This window comes from Epinephelus lanceolatus, chromosome 14, assembly GCF_041903045.1.
Source record: "Epinephelus lanceolatus isolate andai-2023 chromosome 14, ASM4190304v1, whole genome shotgun sequence".
NCBI classification, from domain to species: Eukaryota; Metazoa; Chordata; class Actinopteri; order Perciformes; family Serranidae; genus Epinephelus; species Epinephelus lanceolatus.
The window spans coordinates 21,350,218-21,372,593 of NC_135747.1; the positions used below are offsets into that span (position 1 = coordinate 21,350,218).

Below are 22,376 nucleotides of genomic sequence, written 5' to 3' on the forward strand. Positions count from 1 at the left end.
AGCCAGCTCTGTGTTATCAAGGGAAAGTGCATTTATTTAGAGTTTCAAGCTGAGATGGCTTTTGGGCATCTAAATCTCAAAGTTTATTCTTGACACTTCCTGCCTCTTTACGTTTTTTTCTTTCTCACCGCTCCATAATGGAATCAGCTGGGAGTCTGTGAAATATTGCATATGCTGTACGGTGCAGATAGAGCACCTGTAATCTCCAGACAGACATCCCATCGCACTGCTGTAGTCACTCCCAAAGTCCACTTTTTTAAAAAATTCCATTTGATTCTTCATATTTGGGTTATGCCTGGAGATTTCATATGAAAACACGATTGCTGCTGAGATGGCAGGAAAATCTGGGCATGTGATACACCGGCTCACATCGATGCTGAAAATGCATCTTCTTCTACTTTCTATGTTATTTCCTCTCTGAAATTTACCTTTTAATGAGATGCATTTTTTTTCTACATCTGTCTTGAATTCGTGGATTCAGCAGAGGATTATTCTAATGCCGCTCATGCTGTCACATGGATATTGCATACAGTTTGAAAGCAGTAAACTGCCTGGTGAACTTCAGCGATGAGGGACTTCTGAAGGGATTTCACACTTGTGTAGGATTAAGATTTGCATTGGCCAGTCAGGAAAGATCATATATGCTGCAACCTTTACACTGAAGGCATAGAAATATTGTAGATGTCAGGGAACAGCTCCCACTGGTTGATATGTTAATATCATTTTCAATGTGTCAGATCATATTTTATTTTCTAATTGTGTTGTTGTAACTCATCCTTTTGTACATTTACACGCTATATTACTACTGATACTACTGAGAAAAGTAACTCCTTAGAGTTCTTTTTATGTTACCAAAATAAAAACCCTTTTGCGACTCCTTGTGCATGTTGGTTATATTTAGGGGTGTAGCACCAAAATCTGGGCCCTATGCATGAGCAGTCTCTGTGGGCCCCCTACCCTTTTTCTCTTGATCCATGTCCCTCTGATGTACCTTTTGATTTTTTTTAAGTCAGTTTGCTTCTTTCCCTTTCACTTTTTTTTTCTTTTTTTGAAACCCTGATTTTCCTTAATTGGGAAAAAGTGTACGTTGGTGCCCCAGCAGCATAAGCAGTAACTCACTCAGCTCAAGTTGCATTTAGAGATGAATCCTTGTGCACAGGTGGACTCACCATTTTGCTTATTGAAGAGGTGCCAGGAGCCTCAGTGGGCTTCCACTATTTTTTTTATACAAAGTTCAATCTTTCAACCGGAATATTCAGCTAATCTTGAAGTAGTTGTGGCACTCATTACTTCCAGGGCCCCCTTCCACTGGGGCCCTGGGTAATCGGTCCCACTTCTCCCCCACAAAACAATGCCCCTGGTTATACTTACCACAGGGCCTGTAACCTACTGTATGCCTATCTTTGAATGTACTGACTCTACCATCATTGCATAGCCTAGTCTAGAGCCCATAATCTGTAACTCTGCAGGCTTGTCTTTTTCACCCACAAATTCAAAATAATAGGAATACTACCACAATGGGCTGTCCTCTCTGCTGGAGTACACAGCTGCCTGTGAAGAAGTAGAAATAGGTGCATAAAAAACAAAAAAACCCCAGTGCAAATACATCTGGACATTTCTTTTTTGTTGTAGTTGTTTCTTGTGGTGACAAAAGAAACAGGAAAATATAATACTATTTTTTAAAGTAATAGGTTGTTTATTTGGAAATGCAGCTAAATAACTGATTACTTAAAGGCGCTGTATGTAAGAATGTGGCCAAAACGGTTACTGCACTCAAATTCAAAACACTGCCGCGAGTCGTGTCTGCCCCCCCTCCCCTACAGAATCGAGGTTGCTGGACAGCGGCACGCTGGAGACGGTTTTCCAGCGGACCATTCAAGCAAGTCTGGCTTCTCTGCTGCTAACGTTGCTGCCGGGATACAGCTGAGGAGACTGCTAATGCTATGTACCGGGACACTGCTAATGCTGCTTGCCGTGCTGCTGTAGTTCAGTCGTAACTGTAACTGATGCTGAGACTCTACTGGCGGCAGTGGGTGGCGCAACAGACCAAAACACAAATTCAAAACATAAACATGATTTGCGGACCGTAAATTTTTTTTTTAAATGCGAATATTCTGGCTGTACTATTGTTGTCAGTGAGATCAGTATGTTATACAAACATTATTCCTTAGTCTCTGTGACATATTAGGAGGATTTTACGACTATTTGCTTTAGATTTCTTACATATAGCTCCTTTAAATTGCAAAACTAACACATTACTTGTTACAACGAAAAGTAATTTGAGTACCTGTTACCCCAACACTGCATTTAAATTGTTAAATATGATAAAAATGAGATGCTCAAGTGAACTGAGAAACCCTCTCAAAACATGAAAATCCTCAAAAAGAGACATTTTTTTTGCTCACAGCAACAATATAATAAAACAGACAATTTACACTCAACAATAAATTGAAAGTGAACCTCAGTATGTGACAGCTGGACTATTACAACATTCAAATATCTCTTACATGTTTTTATAATTCAATAAATAGATTTAGTTTTTAATTAAGTACATGTTCATCTAATACTTGGTTCCTTTACTCATGGCTGTATTGATTTTTAAGCATTTGGGAGCAGTGGAGCAAACTGTAATCACAGCATTGACACATTTACACCTTACAAATTTGTTACAGCCAATGTGTTAGCAAACAGTTGGCTAATTGTATCTCCAGCAGACACGAAGCAACATTTGAATTCATTCAAAGTAGTGTTTGCGGCCACCTGGGCAATATGAGTCCACTACTCACTCCTCTTTTAGCTCTGTTCAGGTCTAAAGGTCTCCAACAACTCCTGAGGAGAGATATCTGTCTCTTTAGCCGCTAAGTGCTCCACTATGTTCACCAGGTAGTGGCTCACTGTGTCTGTCTGCTGTTTGTTGCTGGGCAGGTAGTGTAGAGGAGGTTTTTATAGCTATGTCACTCCTGCTGCTGCTGGAAATGATGCAGATGAGAGAGATGGGAGCGACTCAAAAGCCGTGGGCTGTAAAACCAAAATAAAGAGCTGAAAGGTGCTAAAATGTTCTGGAGAGCTGAGGGGAACTGCAAACGTTATTTTCTGTGGGTTTATTACGACAAGTGACCCTTTCCAATTACACATCATTTTTACACCTTTTTTATTTGAAATTATTGATAAGTGCTGCTTTAAGTAGTTTGTAAATACAGGATTTTAGTGTCTTTGCATATGACGTCATACATCAGTATGCTGTCCAGATGGAGGCAAACACTACAAACACTGCACAGATGCTTATGATTTGCACTGTTTACAGCTGTTCCAGTTGACCAAAGTAGAGGAAAAAAGGGGCCATTTTAAGTCCAGAAAATAGTAGAATGTAAAGTGGAGAAGTAAAAAAACAAACAAAAAACGTCACAAAGAAACAGCGACAAATGTGGACCAAAAACCTCCTTCTTCAGTCTAATTTCAAACATAGATGGTGAAGTGTGTAAAACATGACTTGCTTATAGGCGTCTCACCAGACCTTTGGGAACAGTTGACCTAGCAGGTAGAAAACAGCAGTTAGCTAACATTAGCCTGATAGCGGTGCATCCATGTAAAGAGCTAAAATATAATAGACGTATATATTATACCCAAGCACATTTACTCACCTGGCCTAAAACGAGATGGTACTCTTTTCAGTTGTGAACTCATTCGCACACAAAATAGTTTTAGTCCACTATACTCCATCTTATAGTTAGACTTATATAGACTTGTATATAGCTTATCGTGAACTATAGATTAGAGTGTACGTTTCATTGGCTCGCGATGCAACTTTAGTAGCGTTAGGTGGTCTGGAGGACGAGGTCATTTGCATTAATGATTATGTCCACGCCTGGGAAATTGATCAATTTGTGGGAAAAAAAAATACTTTTCTTTGTTTTGTATAGATCACATCTGACACCAGTTTCAATTTTCTGATGATAGCTGCTGCCTGCAGATTGATCCAGCCCTTTAATGTAGTCACTCTCCTCAATTTTCAGGTCACTCAGTGTATGGATTTATCACCTCCTGCCCTCCATCTGAATTTTGCACATCACCATAGTCATGTGATTGCAAACAAACTATTATCATTGGGTTTTTTTGGTACTTCTTAACCACTTAGGTTGATTAATTATTTTGATAGTATTTGAACTGAGCCTTTGGATACCCTCACATGTTGATGAGACTGGTAGCATAACAGTCATTTGCAGAATCATTATCTACACAAAGATATTTCATTGTACAGCTGCTGAGAAATAGGTGATACTGTAAGTTGATGTTGAACACACAGCAGTGTGTTTCTGTGACCATGAAACATGTAATATATGTATGTAATATTGGTAAAATACCCGAACATTGCTGTTTATTAAAACAGAGATTATATAACAAGGTGGTACAGATCTCTTATAGTGCATCACTTCATTGGCAAGGATCACACCACTGAAGATTTGAAATGTATTAGTATTGGCTTATACTGAGTCACAGAGGGGAACAGATAATCATTTACTGAAATTAGAAGTGTAATAGATCCACAGACTTACAAATTTCTCTCCTAATGAGCTGAGTGAGGAATTGTCTCTCTATTGATTCCAATGACGTTTTTCCCTCCTGGTTTCTTCTGCACTCTTCTTTCCCCCAAATAAAGCTAGTGTGGTTTAACTCTATTTTTTTATTATAATGATTTGAAGAATTAATAAATAAATATGCTATGTGTTGATTTACGTTTGATTTTTGTGTTGATTCTCGTTAGAGCTGCAACAAAAGATGATTTTAATCACCATTTAATCTGACAATTACTTCCACCGTAAACCAATTTTTTTTTGTCAGAAAATATTTTCAAAATTCCTCCAGAGCCCAAGTCAGCCTATTAAAATTGTTTTTTCCTTGACAAACAAAACCCAAAATATTTAATTTGCTTTTATATAAGAGAAAAGGCAGCAGATAATCCATCTGAAACTGCAAAAATCATAAATTAGCTGATTAAAAAAATAATTGCAGGATATATATATATATATATATATATATATATATATATATATATATATATATATATAAACTGATTTTTTTTTGGCTTTTTGCCAGGGAAGTTTCAAGTGTGAAAGGGTTTGAGAGAGGGGACGAGATGCAGCAAGGGGTCAAGGGCTGGAATTGAGCCTGCGGCTGCTGTGGCAGGGAAATTGCCTTTGTACCGCTCTACCCACTGATCTACTCAGCGGCCCAATTGTATAATATTTTGATCTTTTAAATTTGTAAATTTTCAGATGAACTGTAGGATTAAATGCCCCCAAATGGGTTGCAAATAATTATGTGGCTGGACCGGCTACTAAAACAAAGAACAGAGAAGCTTGGATTACAACTCACAGAGACGGACCGCGACTTAATTCTCTGCTCAGGACTCATTATAGCTTTACATTGCAAATAGTAGTTTGCTGCTATATTAATGTTCTGAATGTATTATGTAACACCTTTAAAAAAACACACTGGAAGAAAAAAGTTGACACACAGTACATGATGACATCATTTCAGGCCAGTATAATTAATTTGCTATTATACTGAATATAGTAAGATGCAGATTTTTCTAGTGTCTAAGCGGTTAAAGAAGAGGCGGACATTTTCACTGCAACACTCCTGTTATGATTTGTGAAAACATGCCATCAAAGGCAGAAACAGCATAAAAGATCTTAAAGAAAAAAAAAGATAGAGGCAGGTGTGCCTCGTAGAGAGTGTAAAAATACGTACAGAAAATACTCTGAAGCTGTGTGAGCTTGTTTGGTTTCACTTTTTTGACATACTGTATGTTAAGTGATGTTACCAACACCTCTAACTGGCTGTGACAACACTGCACACCACACATCTGAGGTGTTTCTTTCTCGCTGGTGAGATGTTCTACAGTTGCATGTTCCCGGCAGCAAACTGCAGCAGAGACAGGATAGGATTGTTGTTTTCCCCCTGCTTCGTGTGTGTGTGTGTGCGTGCACATGTGTGTGTTTATGACACAATGCTCATGATACTGACTGTGGTGCCATGAAGATGACACAGATATAAAACAATATACTGTAAGAGTGATGGATGGTGGAGGAAGAGAAAATCATTCTGTGCTTTAGTAAAGATGACATTTGTAATATGAGCTCCGGCCTTCACTGATGAGAAGTCACCAAAATATATGACTTACCTCTTGTGTTGTAAAAGGTCACGTTTCAGAGACAGTAAAACCATTTTGGTCTGACTCTGGAGCCGTATTGATGATTTGACCCTGCCCTAAATAGAAAATCCATTTTGAGCAGTTTGGATGTCGTGATCTGAGAGAGAGAGAGAGACTTTTGTTTTGTGTTGTCGCTGTTACTTTTGACCAAACTCAGCAGTGAAGAGGTTTATGGCTGTCACATGCACACATTCCTACAGTTTTGTTTCCATAGAAACACTGATTCCCGGGCAGGCGTGTATTTTAGAGTTACATAAGCCTTTACCAGTAATACGAAATACACACCGATATGGGTATTCTCTTTTGACTGGATTACTATTTTTAGGAATATTATATCCAGTGGAGACATTTTAGAAATCAAGTTTTATTGTTTTATACTCGTGCTATTTTTAGCTCTTTAACTATACTCCGATCTTGAGGTCTCTGCCTAACATGTTTCTCTACATAATGTGTAAACTTCCATCACGACTCGAACTGTGTGTCCTGACTGAAAGTCAAGACGCAGGGTTTATTGCTGTGTCTGTTACACTGCATGCCATATGAATGTGGGTGTTGCACAACAGCTGGTCTTTATCAACACAGTTCTACATATGTGATGCAACCATGTCTATAATTATGCAATGGCTCAGGCGTCAGCGCTTGAATAATGTATGGAAATTAAATGCATATTAATGGTCATGATTAAGTCTAGTGCCATTGTTGGTTTTTGAAAAAGGGTACAGTTAATTAGACCATCCACATCAGTGAGATTTCTTCTTCTATTTTGTTTTGGTTTTTTTTGGTTGGGGTCGAGTGGATCTTGAGAAGGGGAAACAGGTTGAAGAGAGATTCAGCCCGAGGCCAGCAGGGTTCATGTGTTTCCAGAGACTATGGTCTTACAGTAACTCCTACACTATCTGCAGGAACAATAGAGCATTATTAATAGATGTAAGATGAAGCTATTTGGGTCTAGTGTATTACTGTAGCAACCTTTTGCCTCAGGCGCAATTTCATTTCACTTGTTCCCACCTTTTTCCTCATCATGCACCAGCAAAGTTGCTATTGATGTTCCAGTCCTGTATTTACTGTATGGATGTCAATATAACGCCGCAGCATCGACTCTGCTATTCAATAAAGCAGGTACAGCTGACTGCTGGTGGTGATTAAGTAGCTGTTATGAAACCAAAACAGAGAGTGTTTTGCACCACAGTTTTCTCAGAATCACTATATGTTGATAATCAAGTGGTGACTGTGTTTTGGCTGGAAGCAATTTAAAAGGCTCACAATGCAATGAGATTTCCATCCACACTTAACTCTCAATCGCTTTGGCCCTAAAGTTCTCATTAGCTTTGCCCGCTTTATTCACTGCAGCACACTTCCATATGCCTAAAGGCTCCGGGACTCTGAAGCAATAGTGCAGAAGTAATACTCTGAATACCCCAAATGCACTTGATGTTCAGTCTCTTGCACATCTGCGATTGTGTACAGAGCTGTTATCAGTGAATTATTTTATGACCTTGGGAATCGGGCGGAATCACAGATGCCTCCAGTTTCGATGATGACATCCCGGCAATCAGCAGCGGTGTCTCACTGTGTGCGAGCGCTTCGTCTTAGTTTGGACCCAACTGTCGCTGCTAGAACAATATTAAGCTGGTAATTAAAACATGTGATAATAACCTACTGCCGTCGCTGATTTCCTAATGGATTTCAACAAGTCTTAACATGAGTGCCCCCAGCCATTCGCTGAAATAAGGCTTTTTAGGGCTGATATAACCAATTTAGTGTTTTGATTCAGATGTAAACCTAATTATAGATTTTCTATACTCACGTTCAGTGAGAAATGAAAGTTGTTTTTTCAGCAGAATATTAAACATGCCAAGATGGATGGGGCTTTGCTGTGAGCAGTGTAGTACGATGTATTGCACAGGCAGCTATGACAGCAGCTGCTGAATAGTGGTGATGAGTAATCACTAATAAGCATCCAATAACTTTGCATGAAAATAAAAAAATGTTGCTGATCATTAATTCAAAGCTCATGATTTTGCTAATTGCATTAATTTGTTTCCGAGAACGTGAGGGGAGTTTTTAAGCAGGGTTTTAATTCAGAGTCCCCTGTGAGGGAACATTTAGTCTAAGTGTATCATATTCTGCTATCTTGTGCTGAATTTGCAGAGCAGGGTTTATGGGTACACACACACACATACACACACACACACACACACACACAAACCCAGAAAATGCAGAGTAGTAGGATATTTCGTTTTAATTTGTAGCCTCCCAAATGACAGAATTTAACGCTTTTAACTAAATTGTCACACTCGTTTTGGCTTTTCTGCAGCTGAACAATGTTATGTAACAGATACTTCATGTAACTTTTTGTGCTTTGGATTATATTGGATTCCCTTTCTCGTGTCAGAGAGGTCCAAAGAAATTTTTACTGTGAGCTAGACCTCCTGAAGCCTCTGCTTGCAGCTGTTACTCCTGTGGGTTCCAGCAATTTGATTATCTTAATCCTCTATCTTTTGGAGCTACTAGCCAAGCTTGAGGTGTGGACTGAACTGTTAAGTAGTGTAAGTGGTGCTGGTAGAGAATACTTACGTTTTTTACTAGAAGCTGCTTTTTTCTCCCTGAAACAAGTATTCTTCCTCATGAAGTGTTAGTTTTTTTCTCCCTCAAATGCACATTGCACATTGCACATTGCAAGTGCATCATATCAACGTTTCTAAAGTGACGCAGTATATGCGCTTTAAGGAGGAGATTGTGGATCACGTGACAAAAAGGCAAGACACTTGCCAAGCTCCACATCACTGTTCAAGACCAACAAACAACAAAACTGTGTTTCAGTTGGCTTTTTAGGCTCTAAACGTGGGTGTTTTGTAGCAACCCATTTATGTTTTTCCAGCAGGTTTTTAGGCTCCAAATGTAGGTGTTTTGTAGCAACCTGTTAGTGCGTTTCCATTGGCTTTTTACCCTCAAAACATGGGTGCTTTGTGGCAGCCTGTTTGTGTATTTCCGTTGGCATTTTAGGCTCCAAACGTGGGTCTTTGTAGCAACCCATTTATGTTTTTCCAGCGGATTTTTAGGCTCCAAACATAAGTATGTTTCAGCAACACGTTGATGTGTTTCCATCGGCTTTTTACGCTCAAAACATGGGTGTTTTGTGGCAGCCTATCTGTGTATTTCCATTGGCATTTTAGGCTCCAAATATGGGTCTTTGTTGCAACCAATTGATGTTTTTCCAGCGGGTTTTTAGGCTCCTAACATAGGTATGTTTCAGCAACACATTGATGTGTTTCCATCAGCTTTTAAGGCTCCAAACATGGGTGTTTTTTAGCAGCCTGTCTGTGTATTTCCATTGGCATTTTAGGCTCCAAATGTGGGTCTTTGTAGCAATCCATCTGTGTTTTGATCGACTTTTTAGGCTTTAAACATGGGTGTTTTTTTCACAACCCAGTAGTGTGTTTCCTTTGTTTTTTGTTTAGGCTTTTAGTGGGTATAGTGCCATAAAAAGCACTTGTTCTTTACCAAGACATCACTGCTTTTCCTGCAGGGATTGTGCCCCCCTAACCGGATATTTTAAACCAAAACACAGTTTTTTCATAACCATAACCTAGTGTATTTTGTGCCTTAACAAAACACATTAACCACAGCGTTGTTCTAAAGGAAGGTTTCAGTGTATCTGCTACATAATAACAACGCAAATGTAACGTATCTGTGGTTTGCAGAAACAATGCCAACATATTTTCTAGTGATTGTGTTGTGTCTGTCTCGGATCAGCCTTGACCTGTTTTGAATGCATTATGTTGAAACCTCAGGTAAAAAATAAAATACCATAAGAAATATACTGATATCAAATGTACAAGTGCTTTGGCATCTCCTCGTGAACACTAATTTCAGAATGGATCTGGCCTTGTGTGATTAAATAATAAGCTATTCTTATAAAACACACACACAGCAAATAACTCAGCTGCACTTTTAATTATCTTTCAAGTTAGGCTGGAAATTGCTCATGAACATCATGTTTGGAAACTGAAAAATCAATTAGGCTTTTTATTTAGGCAGCTGGCTCTGTAATACATTAAGTACTTATTCATGGAGGCACTTTTGTTTGCAGTATTGTTTGTTTTGTGATGTGAAAATGGCAAGAATCCTGATGAATAGCATGTTGTTGATTCTCATGGAACGGTGCCAAGCATATAATTAAATCAGGGCTCTGCAGTTTAATACTAGAGTCGTGAAACATTTCATCTTTAAATGTTAGTTTCCACTGCAGCGAGAATGACACATAAGCTGCCATAATTTTTTAGGTCTTGAATTTGTAGAAATAAATCTGACAACTCATCCAGTCGATGGTCTTTTCCTCTTTTATTTTTTGTGTTTGACAGGGATGACCTGCCAAGCAAGGACATCATACACCGAGGACGAGGTCCTGTGGGGACACCGCTTCTTCCCAGTTATCTCCTTGGAGGAAGGCTTCTTTAAGGTGGACTACTCTCAGTTCCATGCCACATTCGAGGTGCCCACCCCTCCGTACAGCGTGAAGGAGCAGGAGGAGGCCCTGCTCCTCTCCTCGCCCCTCATGGCTCCGTCCCTGTGCAACAGCGGGGAGAAGAACAGCTCTCTGGACTGCCTGGAGACCCTGGAGGACAATGACAGCACCACCAAGCTGCCCACCAAGCTCCAGAAGATCACAGGACGGGACGGCCTGCCCAAGAAGCTCCTGAGGATGAGCTCCACCACCTCAGAGATGACTTACAGCTTTGGAGACCTGCCCATGAAGCTGCAGCGAATCAGCTCTGTTCCCGGCGTCTCTGATGATAAGCAGGCCGGTAAGGTCAAGATCAGCACAGAGCCCATGAGTAAGTCAGTGGCGGACTTACCTCCCAAGCTGCAGCGACTGGCTGGGGGAGGAGGGGGTAGGATGGACGGACACCTGCCACCCAAACTCAGAAAGATGAATTCAGATCGCTTTACATAGAGCAGGCAACATATTTTAACTTATGCCATCCACCTTTATTTCCCTACCTGAAGCCCTTGTACTATCCCTGATTTATTAATGGACAATATTCTTATATTAAAAGAAATGTAGAATATGTGCACAAATACCTTATATAAAGTAGGGTGATGGAATTGAGCACATTTGTCCCTGGATGTAAGTGTACATGCTATGACGAAAGACCTCTGATATTTTTTTTAGGATGATGTACAATTAGCACAATCTGGCATGTAAGAAACAGCGCATGTAGAACAGAATCTCAATAATTTCCGGCATGACATTTATTGATATATTATTTTACAAAAACAATTTCATTAGTGAATTTACTGACAGTGAAAAATTGCACAAAGCCATATGATTTACGACGTGGAAAACCTACATTACATGGTTCTAATTTGTGGTGACGAAAGGCACATACATTTGTTTTGAGTTGACTGCTTTTGTTGTTTAATGTAAAATTGTGGCAATGTTATGTTGATTGCATGCTCCTCTTATTGACTTAGCTATACAAAGGTAATAGACAAAGATGTTTAGCCTTAACTATATTACCTTGTTTCCATTTTCATGTTTGTTCACAGCTGGATTTTTGGTATTTCATATAGACTATTTTACCATGTGCGATTTTATGACTTTATTAGTTGATCAATTACAGAATATGTTGCTAGATGATGCATTTTTTCTTTTAATTTGAAAATGCATTATTTGCATCATATGACCTGTCTGAACTGGGCACAATTTTCACTTGCTTATTAAAGTAACACTTAAGTTGAAAGAGTCAATCAATACTTTTACTTGATAAGCACAAAAGTAATCATTATATAATACCCTGTGATATTAGAAGGCATTTAAGGGACATAAATTAACTGCTTAGGATGGTAGTTCAGTACTGTGCAATCATTTTGTTTCATTATATAACAGAATCAACTTAACCTACAGTAGGCCTGTGTGGTCATACAGAACACTTCATTAGAATTTCAACTTAGGTGTTACTGGTTAGATTTAGAGGTGGGCCCGTAAGGAAATCATAACCTTTGTCTTAAGGGCCCATAATCTCCCTCCTCTGTGATGAAAGCAATAATATTATAATGACTATAATCTTTATATAGCCACAGGGTCTACCGCAGCCCCATATTCATTCTGTTTACTGAATCCATGCCATGAAATCTGGTTTTCTCTAAATGCATCAAAGACATTGTATGATACCCAATCTCTTCAGGAATAAAGATCTAACATAACTGTTTAGCATCTTGCTACTTTGACTAGATGTAACGCATGCTTTACCCATTTAAATCAATAAAATGTTATTATTACGTATTACAGGGGGTGGTCAAAATGATGGAAGAGCAACAACATGCTTACCTCACTGTAAGAGAGCTGGCCCGTGCGTGTGCACCTACCACCGTATAATAAGTCTGATCTTCGCCCAAAGCTAAGCATATTCAAATCACTGTGCACATAACAATTTTGACTGTTCAGCTGAAAAGCGATCTTCACCCACAAAATGATCATTTGTACATCAGTTACTCATCTTGTGTTGCCTTGAATTCATGATGAAAACATCGTTTTTCTAGCGTGCCTCAACAATGGCAGAAGAATTGAAAAACTGAGAACGTTCTTGATGAATTGGAGTAAAAGGCAGCAGCGGAAACACAGTACATGATAAGGCACACAATCACTGGCACCCTTCTATAAGGTAGTGTATAATAAATGACGTGACAACACACAACGACCTTGGAAGGATGTTTTTTTTTTTGCTGGCGGAATTGGTGCAGTGTGGATAAACGAAAAATGAAAATGAGTTTTATTAACGAGTTATGTGACATTGTGAGTGTAATGATATTACCCAAAATCCTGTTGGTGACACATTACATTACTTCACTACATAATATATTACAAAAATAACATGTTAAAAAATTAACGTGGTACCCCCAACACTGCAATTCATGCAGTATAAGCCAAGTACTTCTTAAGCACATGCATTTTAACTAAGACCTAATTATTTAAAACACTTGTTTATACGAGTAGCGGGTGCTAGCCCAGGTGCAATACTCTTCTGTGTGTGAGACATTTTATGTAGAAATAGAAAGGTTTTGGTGAAAATGCATGTGTTTGGGAAGAACTGAACATATGACTGGATAAATGAGACTTGGATTATACTGCATGAGTTGTGTGACAGTTTATAAACAGATGTTTTGATATAGTTTTGCTGTTGTTTAACACCGACCCCTATGACTTCAATTCATCAAGAATTTTCTCAGTTTTAGGATTCTTCATTAACTGTGGAGGCATGCAAAAAAAAGCCAAGTTTTCTCTCTGAACTCAACACAACACGGTGTGAGTAACTGATATACCAATGGTCATTTTGAGGGTGAAGTATTCCTTTAAAGCCATAGTCTTACATGTGGGATAAATACGTATTTACTTTCTTTTCCAGACTTAGGTTAGTTTTTAAAAAAAAAAAAAGTACTGTAGCAACAGCCAGCTGCTGGTGAGCTTAACTTAGCACAAATATTGGCAAAAGCTAGCCTGGCTCAGTCTGTAGGGGAAAAAAAGTCTGTAATCCGTGAAATGGTAATTATTTTATTCTTTTTTGTTTGTTTGTTTTTTTGCTGGTGCTGATAGGCAGATTTCGTTCCCCTTGGACAGAGCCAAGCCAGCTGTTTTCCCCTGTTTCCAGTGTCTATGCTAAGCTAAGCTAACCAGCTGCTGGCTGTAGCTTAATTTCTAATGTTCAGGTATGAGATGGTATCAATCTCCTCCTAATCTCAAAATGTACAGTTTTTTTTCTCACAAAGCAACAACGTCTCCAAACCACATCCAGTCACCAGAAGAAAATGTTGGCATTCTACAAACCACAGATACATTACATTTGTATGTTTCATAAGTGAGATATAAAGTGACATAGTTCTGATTCCATGTACGTGAACTCACTGGTCCTCAGGAGGTGGAGGGATGTGGATAGCTAGGTGAGACAACTGCCGAGCTGCCAACCACCGCAGACCACTGTTCGAGACCAACAAACAACATGATGGTTATTTTTTGTGACCTGTTGCTGCATTTCCAGCAGCTTACAGTTGCTGTGTCTCCACCGTGGATTGTGCTACCAATAGCAATTCTTTTTGACCAAGACACTATTCCACCAGGGATAGACCTTTTTCACGACAGACATTTTGACATGTCCTTGTAGGAAAAGCACAGATGTATTTAACAATATTATTGGTGGCTGCATTCCATTTAGGGGAAGCTTTGGTACTTTGCACGCTGGCTCACTGTAATAGCTAACTGGGATGCTAAATGGAGCTAAAACATTGTTTATGCCATCAGTTTCACCTGCACTTTTCCTACTATGACAAGTCTGCTATTAAAAAGGCCCACTGTTGCACTAAAACTGCATATTTTAAGCCAAAACATGACTGACCATGACCAAGTGTTTTTTTGTGTAAACATAATCCCATACTAAACACAGTGTGGCTGATACGTTAAGAGACATAAAGTTTCAACATAGCCTGTACCAATAGTTCCCAACTGGTCCAGTCACGGGGTCCAGATTTCTCTTAAATCATTAGTTCAAGTACCACACAGTCTAATACATTCAGTTTTCTGTCTTTGCTAAGTAGCTTTCCATTAGCCACTCACTGTACAGCAGGAAACAGCACTTGAAAATAAAAGTTCTGTGCTGGAGAATCGCTGCACTTTAAAATCAAGTGGTTTTTTGGTTTGTTTGTTTTTTACAAACATGTTTACAAGTCACTTACGGTCCATTCAGAATAGACCTGCGACCCGCTTTCGGACCACAACCCACCAGCCGGGAACCACTAGCCTACACACTACATAATAATGTACAAATGTAATGTATCTGTGGTCTGCAGAAACATACAAAGCCGACATTTATTCTGGTGAGCTGGTTGACACACCGGACAATACATACCTTAATTTTAATACCATCTGTTTTTGCAAGGAAATGATTTCTTTGTTAACGTCGCCAAGCACATGTGCATGTATACATTTAAAGACAAAAAGCCCTGGTAAAAACGATATACTTGGATGATAACTCCAATTTTGTATGCCTACTGATACTGAACATGTGCTGTAGTAGATAACTGGACCAAAACCCTGTCAAAAGTCTCAGGGGCAGACATGCAGACGATTATATCTTTTTAGAGTCAGTGGTACAGTCTGCAGACCTTTTTTTTTTTTTTTTCAAACACAAAAGCTACAACATTCACAATGGATTGCTTGTGCTATTTTTGTACGTTTATCTTGCCTTATTGACAACACATGCAGGGCTGCAAATTGATGTGATCTATTTCTAAATCTGGACCAAAACTGTGCCAGATAAAGGATCCCACATCGACACAGAGCCAGTGTCACTGCGAGAAGCCTTTTCTTCTTGTGCTTTCATTGTTTTGATCATACCCTGTGTAATCACCGCTGCTGTTCATATTTCACAGTACACCCTTTGTTGCTGTCAAATACACTGTGTAAATAATAACTGTGTTTCAAGACATACCTTAAAGGACTTGTGGAGATAAAGTCAATGCCATGACTAGGTATCACAGGCAGTTGGGTTAATTCTGTCTTTATCTTGAGAAAACCCTTTCTCCTGAATCTCTCAAATAAACCCATGGGATGGATCAGTCTATCAAAACTGCTGACGGCATTATCCTCTGACTCCTCGGAGATTGGGTGCAGATCCCTTAAGGCCACCTTAAATCAACACTTGTCCAGCCAGAAAACAATCGCCCTTTATCACCAAGGAGATCTTTGCCCTAGATGTCACTTTGTTTTTATTTTTTTGCTGTTGTTTTTTTGTCTTGTCACATGAGGTCTCTCCAGCAGGGCCATTAATGCATCTAAACAGAAATAGCATTTCAGTACTAAAATTATTGACTCAAGTGTATTTGGAGGATGTGGGAGGTTTGTAGTAGGAGGCAAGAAGAGGGTTATTTAGAGTCTAAAATCTTGTTAGCATTCCATAAAAACGTAATTCTTTGAGAGATGTTCTGATAATTTCCATTATCAGTTTTCTTGACATAATATCTCACACAGACGCAGCCTGTGGCAAAGAAAACAGCTGGCATCACTTGCTAATTACAGGACAAATGAAACACAATTTTGCCCTGAAATATCAGCATTTATTTCCTTTCGCAGCTTCTATTGATTTTAAATAGTCCCTCCAAATACAGCACAAAATCAAATCTGTTTACCTCCCAAGAAACATTTTTCCAAGTTAGAGATCTGCAAATATAACTCGACTCAACTTGTTAAAAAAGACAAGTGAAAGTGAAACCTCATTAAACATTCAAAATTGAATATGGCACGCTGACTGGCTGTTTGAACACTTCTGTCACCACTCGCACCACATCACTATGTGTCAGCGTCAAGATGGAATGATACATGATGCATCACATATGAGGAATGGTGCAACATAAGACCAAACTGTTGGTGACTTTGCACTGCAAGACAAATGGCCTTCCACCATTACAGTGGTTTGCTGTGTTTACCTTGTAGCTTGTTTACCATTTCAGATGCAACATGTGAATGTCTGTCATCATGTAATTTTAAAAAGGAAAAAAAGCCTTCTTTCATGGACAGAGTGTGGCATGGAAAACTCAATTCCAGGCACACAATGCGTCAGCCTATATTTAGTAAAGGCTGTCTACATTTTAGCCTTCCAACTGATAGTTTGCTAAGCCCTTCCCATTGAACAGTGATTGTCCAATCATCAATGAATCAGCTTTGCAACCACGATGAGGTACAGCGAGCCTTTCAAACTTTAGATGGTGATTCCATTTGTTTGTCCCTTTGCATAGCCAACTAACATTAGCCTCTGTCCTGGAAGTTCACACTGTATTCAGGATTGAGATATCAACTCACCACAAAAGACCCAATAGTCCTCACCCCAAGGGCTTTTTGCCTGTAATGTTAAAAGTGAAACATAGCCTCCCAAAACAAAGACAATGAAGCATAAATCCGTAACCTATATTGCTTGTCAAAGTGCTAAGCAGCCAGCCAGGGTTATGCTGGAATAAAATGACACTCCTTATCATATCATTGGACAGTACTGTATGTCTGTGTGTATGTATGCACTGTAATAATAGGACTTACTAGCTCTAAACTGTTTCTTAGATCCATGTCAACCACACTGATCATCAAGCGGTGAGGATACTGCCTGGGATATACAGCTTTAAAGAGGAGATGAAACACTGAACAATATGACTGTGGTTCATTTGATTTTTACCGTAGGCGAGATATGACACTGTAATCAAACTTGATATCCACCTAAATTTGCTGGAAGACTAGATGGTATTTCACGTTTTCGCCAGCAGGGTGCAACTGTCTTTCAACAAGCTGGTTCAGGGGTCGACAACATTTACTATCAAAAGAGACATTTTTGGTTCATTAGAAACCTGTCTGGTGCCACAAAATATATTTGAGCCCGATAATGAAGGTAAAACAGCCTATTAAGTCTTAATTATCCTATAAACATTACTAACAGGTCTAAATGAGCATTCATTAATATGTTTTACCACATCATAAACTGGGCCACTGGGTTATTTATGCGTATTTGGTACTTTAACTAAAAATTAAACGCAAATGTCCATGCATTATTAAGTTCTCTATTTTCCTCCATGACTTTCCTTTTTTTGGATGTGGAATGCATTGTTAGCCGAGCTAGACTGGAGACTAGCCACCGCTACTGAGGTCTGGTCAGGAAAAGGCACCAGATGTGCATCATAGATGTATGTAGCACATTTTAGTTTACAAAATGTTAAAAACTGTTTTTTCAGTTATGGGTGGCTGTGGCTCAGAAGGTAGTGTAGGTCGTCCACTTATCAGAAGATTGGTAGTTTGATCCCAAAAAGCAGAATGTGGCTCAAGAGCCATGGGTTGCCTACCTCAAGCTAGTTAGTGACATCACAAGAATGGTTTGTCTCTGTTGTCCACTTGTTCGCCAGTAGTTGTTGAGCTAGGCTTGGTAAACCTGGTACTGTGAAGCATGTTTTCTCCTTTGATGGCTGTTGATATGTTGTTTTTTTTAAGGCCAGTTATGAGGTGTTTTGGGCCAGCAAGGTATTGGTGGTGTCTCCATGACAAGGTTAAAAGTCTATTAAGTACTCTGAGAAGTGGATTTGCAAACAAACACAAAACTGAGTGGCCACCACCAGCTGTCTAAAAGAAAAGGCAATTGTTTTATTTACCTTTGTCCATAGCTCTTTGTATCTCATCAAAACTCTGAAACTCCCAACATCAACACTTAACCAGTCTGAAGCACAGCATTGTGCTCAGTGCTCCTTGTAAACAACCATTCTTGTGATGTTACCAACTAGCTTGTTGAAAGATAGCTGCGCCCAGCTGGCGAAAAAGTGGAATACCATCTGGTTTTCTAGCAAATCTGGGTGGTTATCACATTTGATTGCAGTATCATATCTTGCCTAAACTAAAATTCAAATGAACCACAGTAATATCATTCAGTGTTTCATCTCCACTTTAAGGCTGGTTTATGCTCAAAAATAACTAGCTCCTATAACATTTCTGCCAACCACTTTAAAAAACCAAGAAGTTTATTATTCTAGGCTCAGGTGTTCTTATACTTAAGCACTTCTGTTTAAGAATATACTGGCGCCTTTAGCATCAGTCTTTTAACATGGTATAATAAAGTCAAGTCAAACTGTATCATCCCACCAGGAGAAATTTGGTATCTGTCAGGTATACAAACACATTCATCATAAAAAAGAACAACAACAAAAAAAAATCACATGATAAAAACACTAGATAGACAGATGACAAGGACAAACAGTACAATTGCTTGGAAATATGAGGTCATTTCAAATGAAGACAGTACAGGAAACAGCTGAATGCTGAACAAAAAATGTTAATGTCATTTGCTTTTAAAGCTGGGATATGCAATATTCTGAAAAGGCAAAAAATCCCAAAACAAAAAAGGCAGAAAATGAAATACATCTTCCACCTGCAGCTCTTCCCTCTCCACCCTAAGCCCCTCCCACCGCATGAGTATGGGCATATGCACTTCATACATTCTCTCTGTTTATCAGACGACATATGAGACAAGAATTAGCTAGCTAGCACAGTCCCTCCACCTTGCTCCTTAGCGCTGTGGACTTCTCACCAGAAAGAGAGCGGGCAGAGGCAATGAAGACAGACCTTCAGCTCAGCTGTAGCAGCTTGAATTTAGCCAGCACAACCCCCAGTGCTGGGGGGTCACAGCCAGCAGGTTGACAGAGGCAGCACTGGGTCTAACTTGTGCAACGGCAGCAACAGAAAGTGTGTTGACCTTGCTCCAGCAGCTCAGTCCCCAGACACTGGCTAGATTTGGATAGTTGCGACTGCAGACTATGGGCCCCGGTCAGCAGCTGGTGCCTGCTCTCCTCCCAGTGAGGTGGCCTATAGTGGCAGGGAGTGAGGCCGAGGACACAAGCTAACATTAGCTACATGAAGGTGAACTTGAAGCAGCAGCCGTGAGCCTTTAGTTTCAGTTAACAGAGGGCTAAACTATAGGCAACATTTTCTCTCCGTCCCTGAAACACGCTGATATTGACACATACTTGTAGGCAGTTCAGTCAGGACCACTTTAGTCAAAGAAAATTTGATTTCCATTTGCAGTATTATATTTTGTGGTATGGCTCTGTTCTGGGGCCTCTCTGCCTTACCTCGGGCCGACGCAGAGCCTAAGGCAGAGAGAGCACATTTCTCCGCCCTTCCACATGCCTACGTGGAAAGCCTAAGGCAAAGAGAGCACACCTCTCCACCCTTGCACGCACCTACATGGAAAGCCTTAAAGCAGAGAGAGCACACCTCTCTGCCCTTCCATGCACATACGAGGAAAGCCTGAGGCAGAGAGAGCAAACCTCTCTGCCCTTCCATGCGCCTACATGGAAAGCCTAAGACAGCGAGGGCAGCAGCAAAGACCCCCAGGAACAGAGCAGCATCAATAACAAACAGAAATGACGGTGATAAGTCAGACATGAAAAGGAGGAGCTGGGGTGGAGGAGAGTTGCAAAGCAGCTTGCAGAGGAAGCAGCAACAGTAGGCAGACCAGAGCAGTTTAAATAGGGCACCCTGAATAAGATTTGGAAATTGGTTGCACAGAAAGGAATCATGTGATCTATCAGCTGACTCCCTTCCATCAATCAGCTGCTCCATCAGTTGATTGGGCTGTTTGAGATCAGCCAATGTAGCTGGGATGTAGGCTGAGCTTGACATCTTGTCGTGCGTCAACAAACGCTATGCTCATTTTATTGCCAAGGTTTCTTTTCAGAAATGACATGTCATTGGCCAAATGGGCTAGACTTTTTAAAGCCTGAAAACATCCAGAAGTCTAGTTTTCTCCCAGACCAATTAAATTACAATAGGTTAAAAGTTATTCTAGGATTATTGCCAAGTGACACCAAAATAAAACCGTTTACCCCAGCTTTGCGAGCATATTTAAGACCTTGTTACTCTGTTGTTTAAAAAGAATCAGATGGCAACATAAAGGTTAACAAAGGCCAGTGTTAAAACCAACTCAGGAGGCTAATTTTATCTTATTTAGCCAGCTAGCTACACCTGATACAAATCTGCTGGTGACATTTCAGCCGGCAAAATCGATAGTTGCTGGTTGGAAATGAAAGACCTTTAATTGTCTACCTCTGCCTGAAATCAAGGATCCATTGTTTTAATAATCACTGAGAGTCTGAGTGGTAGATCTGCCTCCATTATCATTATGAACTTAATGCCATGAGAACAGAAACCTTAACAGGCATAGCAACGGTAACTAAGAAGGCAAGACAATAGGGTTATCATGCTACGCCCTACTCATTGATGAACGCGTGTTTTTTTTTTTTTTCCTTTCATAAAAAATTACTGTCCCCAGAGATCACCAGTGATTGGAGGGGACTTCGGAAACATTCCCGATATAATTTTTTAAGTTTTATCACATATTGAAAATCCAGTAGATATTATTCATCTGTCAGTGTGAGCCCTGCCGCTGGGTATAAATGTAACCTTGCTACACTGACAGTCAGATTTTGTCACTGCCACATACTTCGGATTGTCAAGATTAGTCTTTAGTCCATCTGACTGGAGAGTGAATCAACTTTTCAAGGCCTCGGTAGTGATTTCCAATTCATTTTTATTGCAGCGGCTCCTGACTCATGAGCTCTGGGTGTGATTTACCGAGGTGCAGGTTGGGCAGGGAAGCTTAGTGCTCACTCCAGCTCAAGGCGATCATGACAGTGGTTAGACAATATCTGCACTATGAAACGAATTTGAGGGTGGTATTATTGTTTGTTGCTCAACATGCCTTCTGACACTGAACATAAACTGAAGCCAGATTACTAGAGGGAGTGCTACTTATTGGAATGAAATGAAAAAATTCTCTGTGTACAGTGATATATTTGATAAATTAAGTATCTACCAGTAATATCTAACCACTGTGTGTAGGATTTAGGGGGATATTTTAGGGCGGAGATAGAATATAATATAGTAAGTATGTTTTCTTTGGTGTATAAGTACATGAAAATAAGAGTCCTTGTGTTAGAATGAGCTATTTATATCTCTATCTAGCTGGTCCTCATCTATAGAGATTTCCATGTGGCACCACCATATTTCTACAGTAGCCCAGAACAGAAACACCAAACACCAGCTTTAGATAGGGCTTTTTGTGTTTTCGCCAGCATAGTTAGCAGCCCCTCCACAATGAGCAGAGTTGACAAAACACAGATTTTTTTTTAATGTGACACTGCTTTATTAAGTTAAAATCACTGGGCCTGTTAGTTTTAGAGAGAAAGAGACCTGTGCGTATAATTCGACTCCTGCTAAAAACCTCCTGAATGTCAGGATGTTGGGTTATCTGAGAAAAATGTCAGCAAACATTTGTAGGTGCTTGCCTAAAGACCCTTTAAGGGTTTTTATCCCATTTTATTAGCTGGAGACAAAACATGACTCCACTGGGCTGTAGGCTACATAGGAGTGTTAAAATGTCACTTTGTTGTGTTACTGGGAGCCAGAACAGAAGGAGTCATGGCTCAACACTTAAATTTTATCGCATACCAGCCGCCAACACCCGTCAACAAAAATGTAGACAACTATGGTTAAGTGTGATAAGACAAAAGGACTGGACAGAGGTGATCATAAAACATGTACAGCGCACACTTCATATCAGGTTAGGGAAAAAGTTTTAACTGT

General features: G+C 39.7%; 1 protein-coding gene across 1 annotated transcript in view; it reads left to right on the forward strand.

Annotated features, from left to right (window-relative positions):
- The window catches only part of kcnj3a (potassium inwardly rectifying channel subfamily J member 3a), a 34,803-nt gene extending 22,379 nt beyond the window's left edge, over positions 1-12,424 (forward strand). Inside the window, exon 3 of the mRNA XM_033613033.2 lies at positions 10,579-12,424. Within this exon, the coding sequence (XP_033468924.1) occupies positions 10,579-11,171 (593 nt within the window). The 3' untranslated portion in view covers positions 11,172-12,424. The remainder of the gene's footprint in view (positions 1-10,578) is intronic.
- The last annotated feature ends 9,952 nt before the right edge of the window (positions 12,425-22,376 follow it).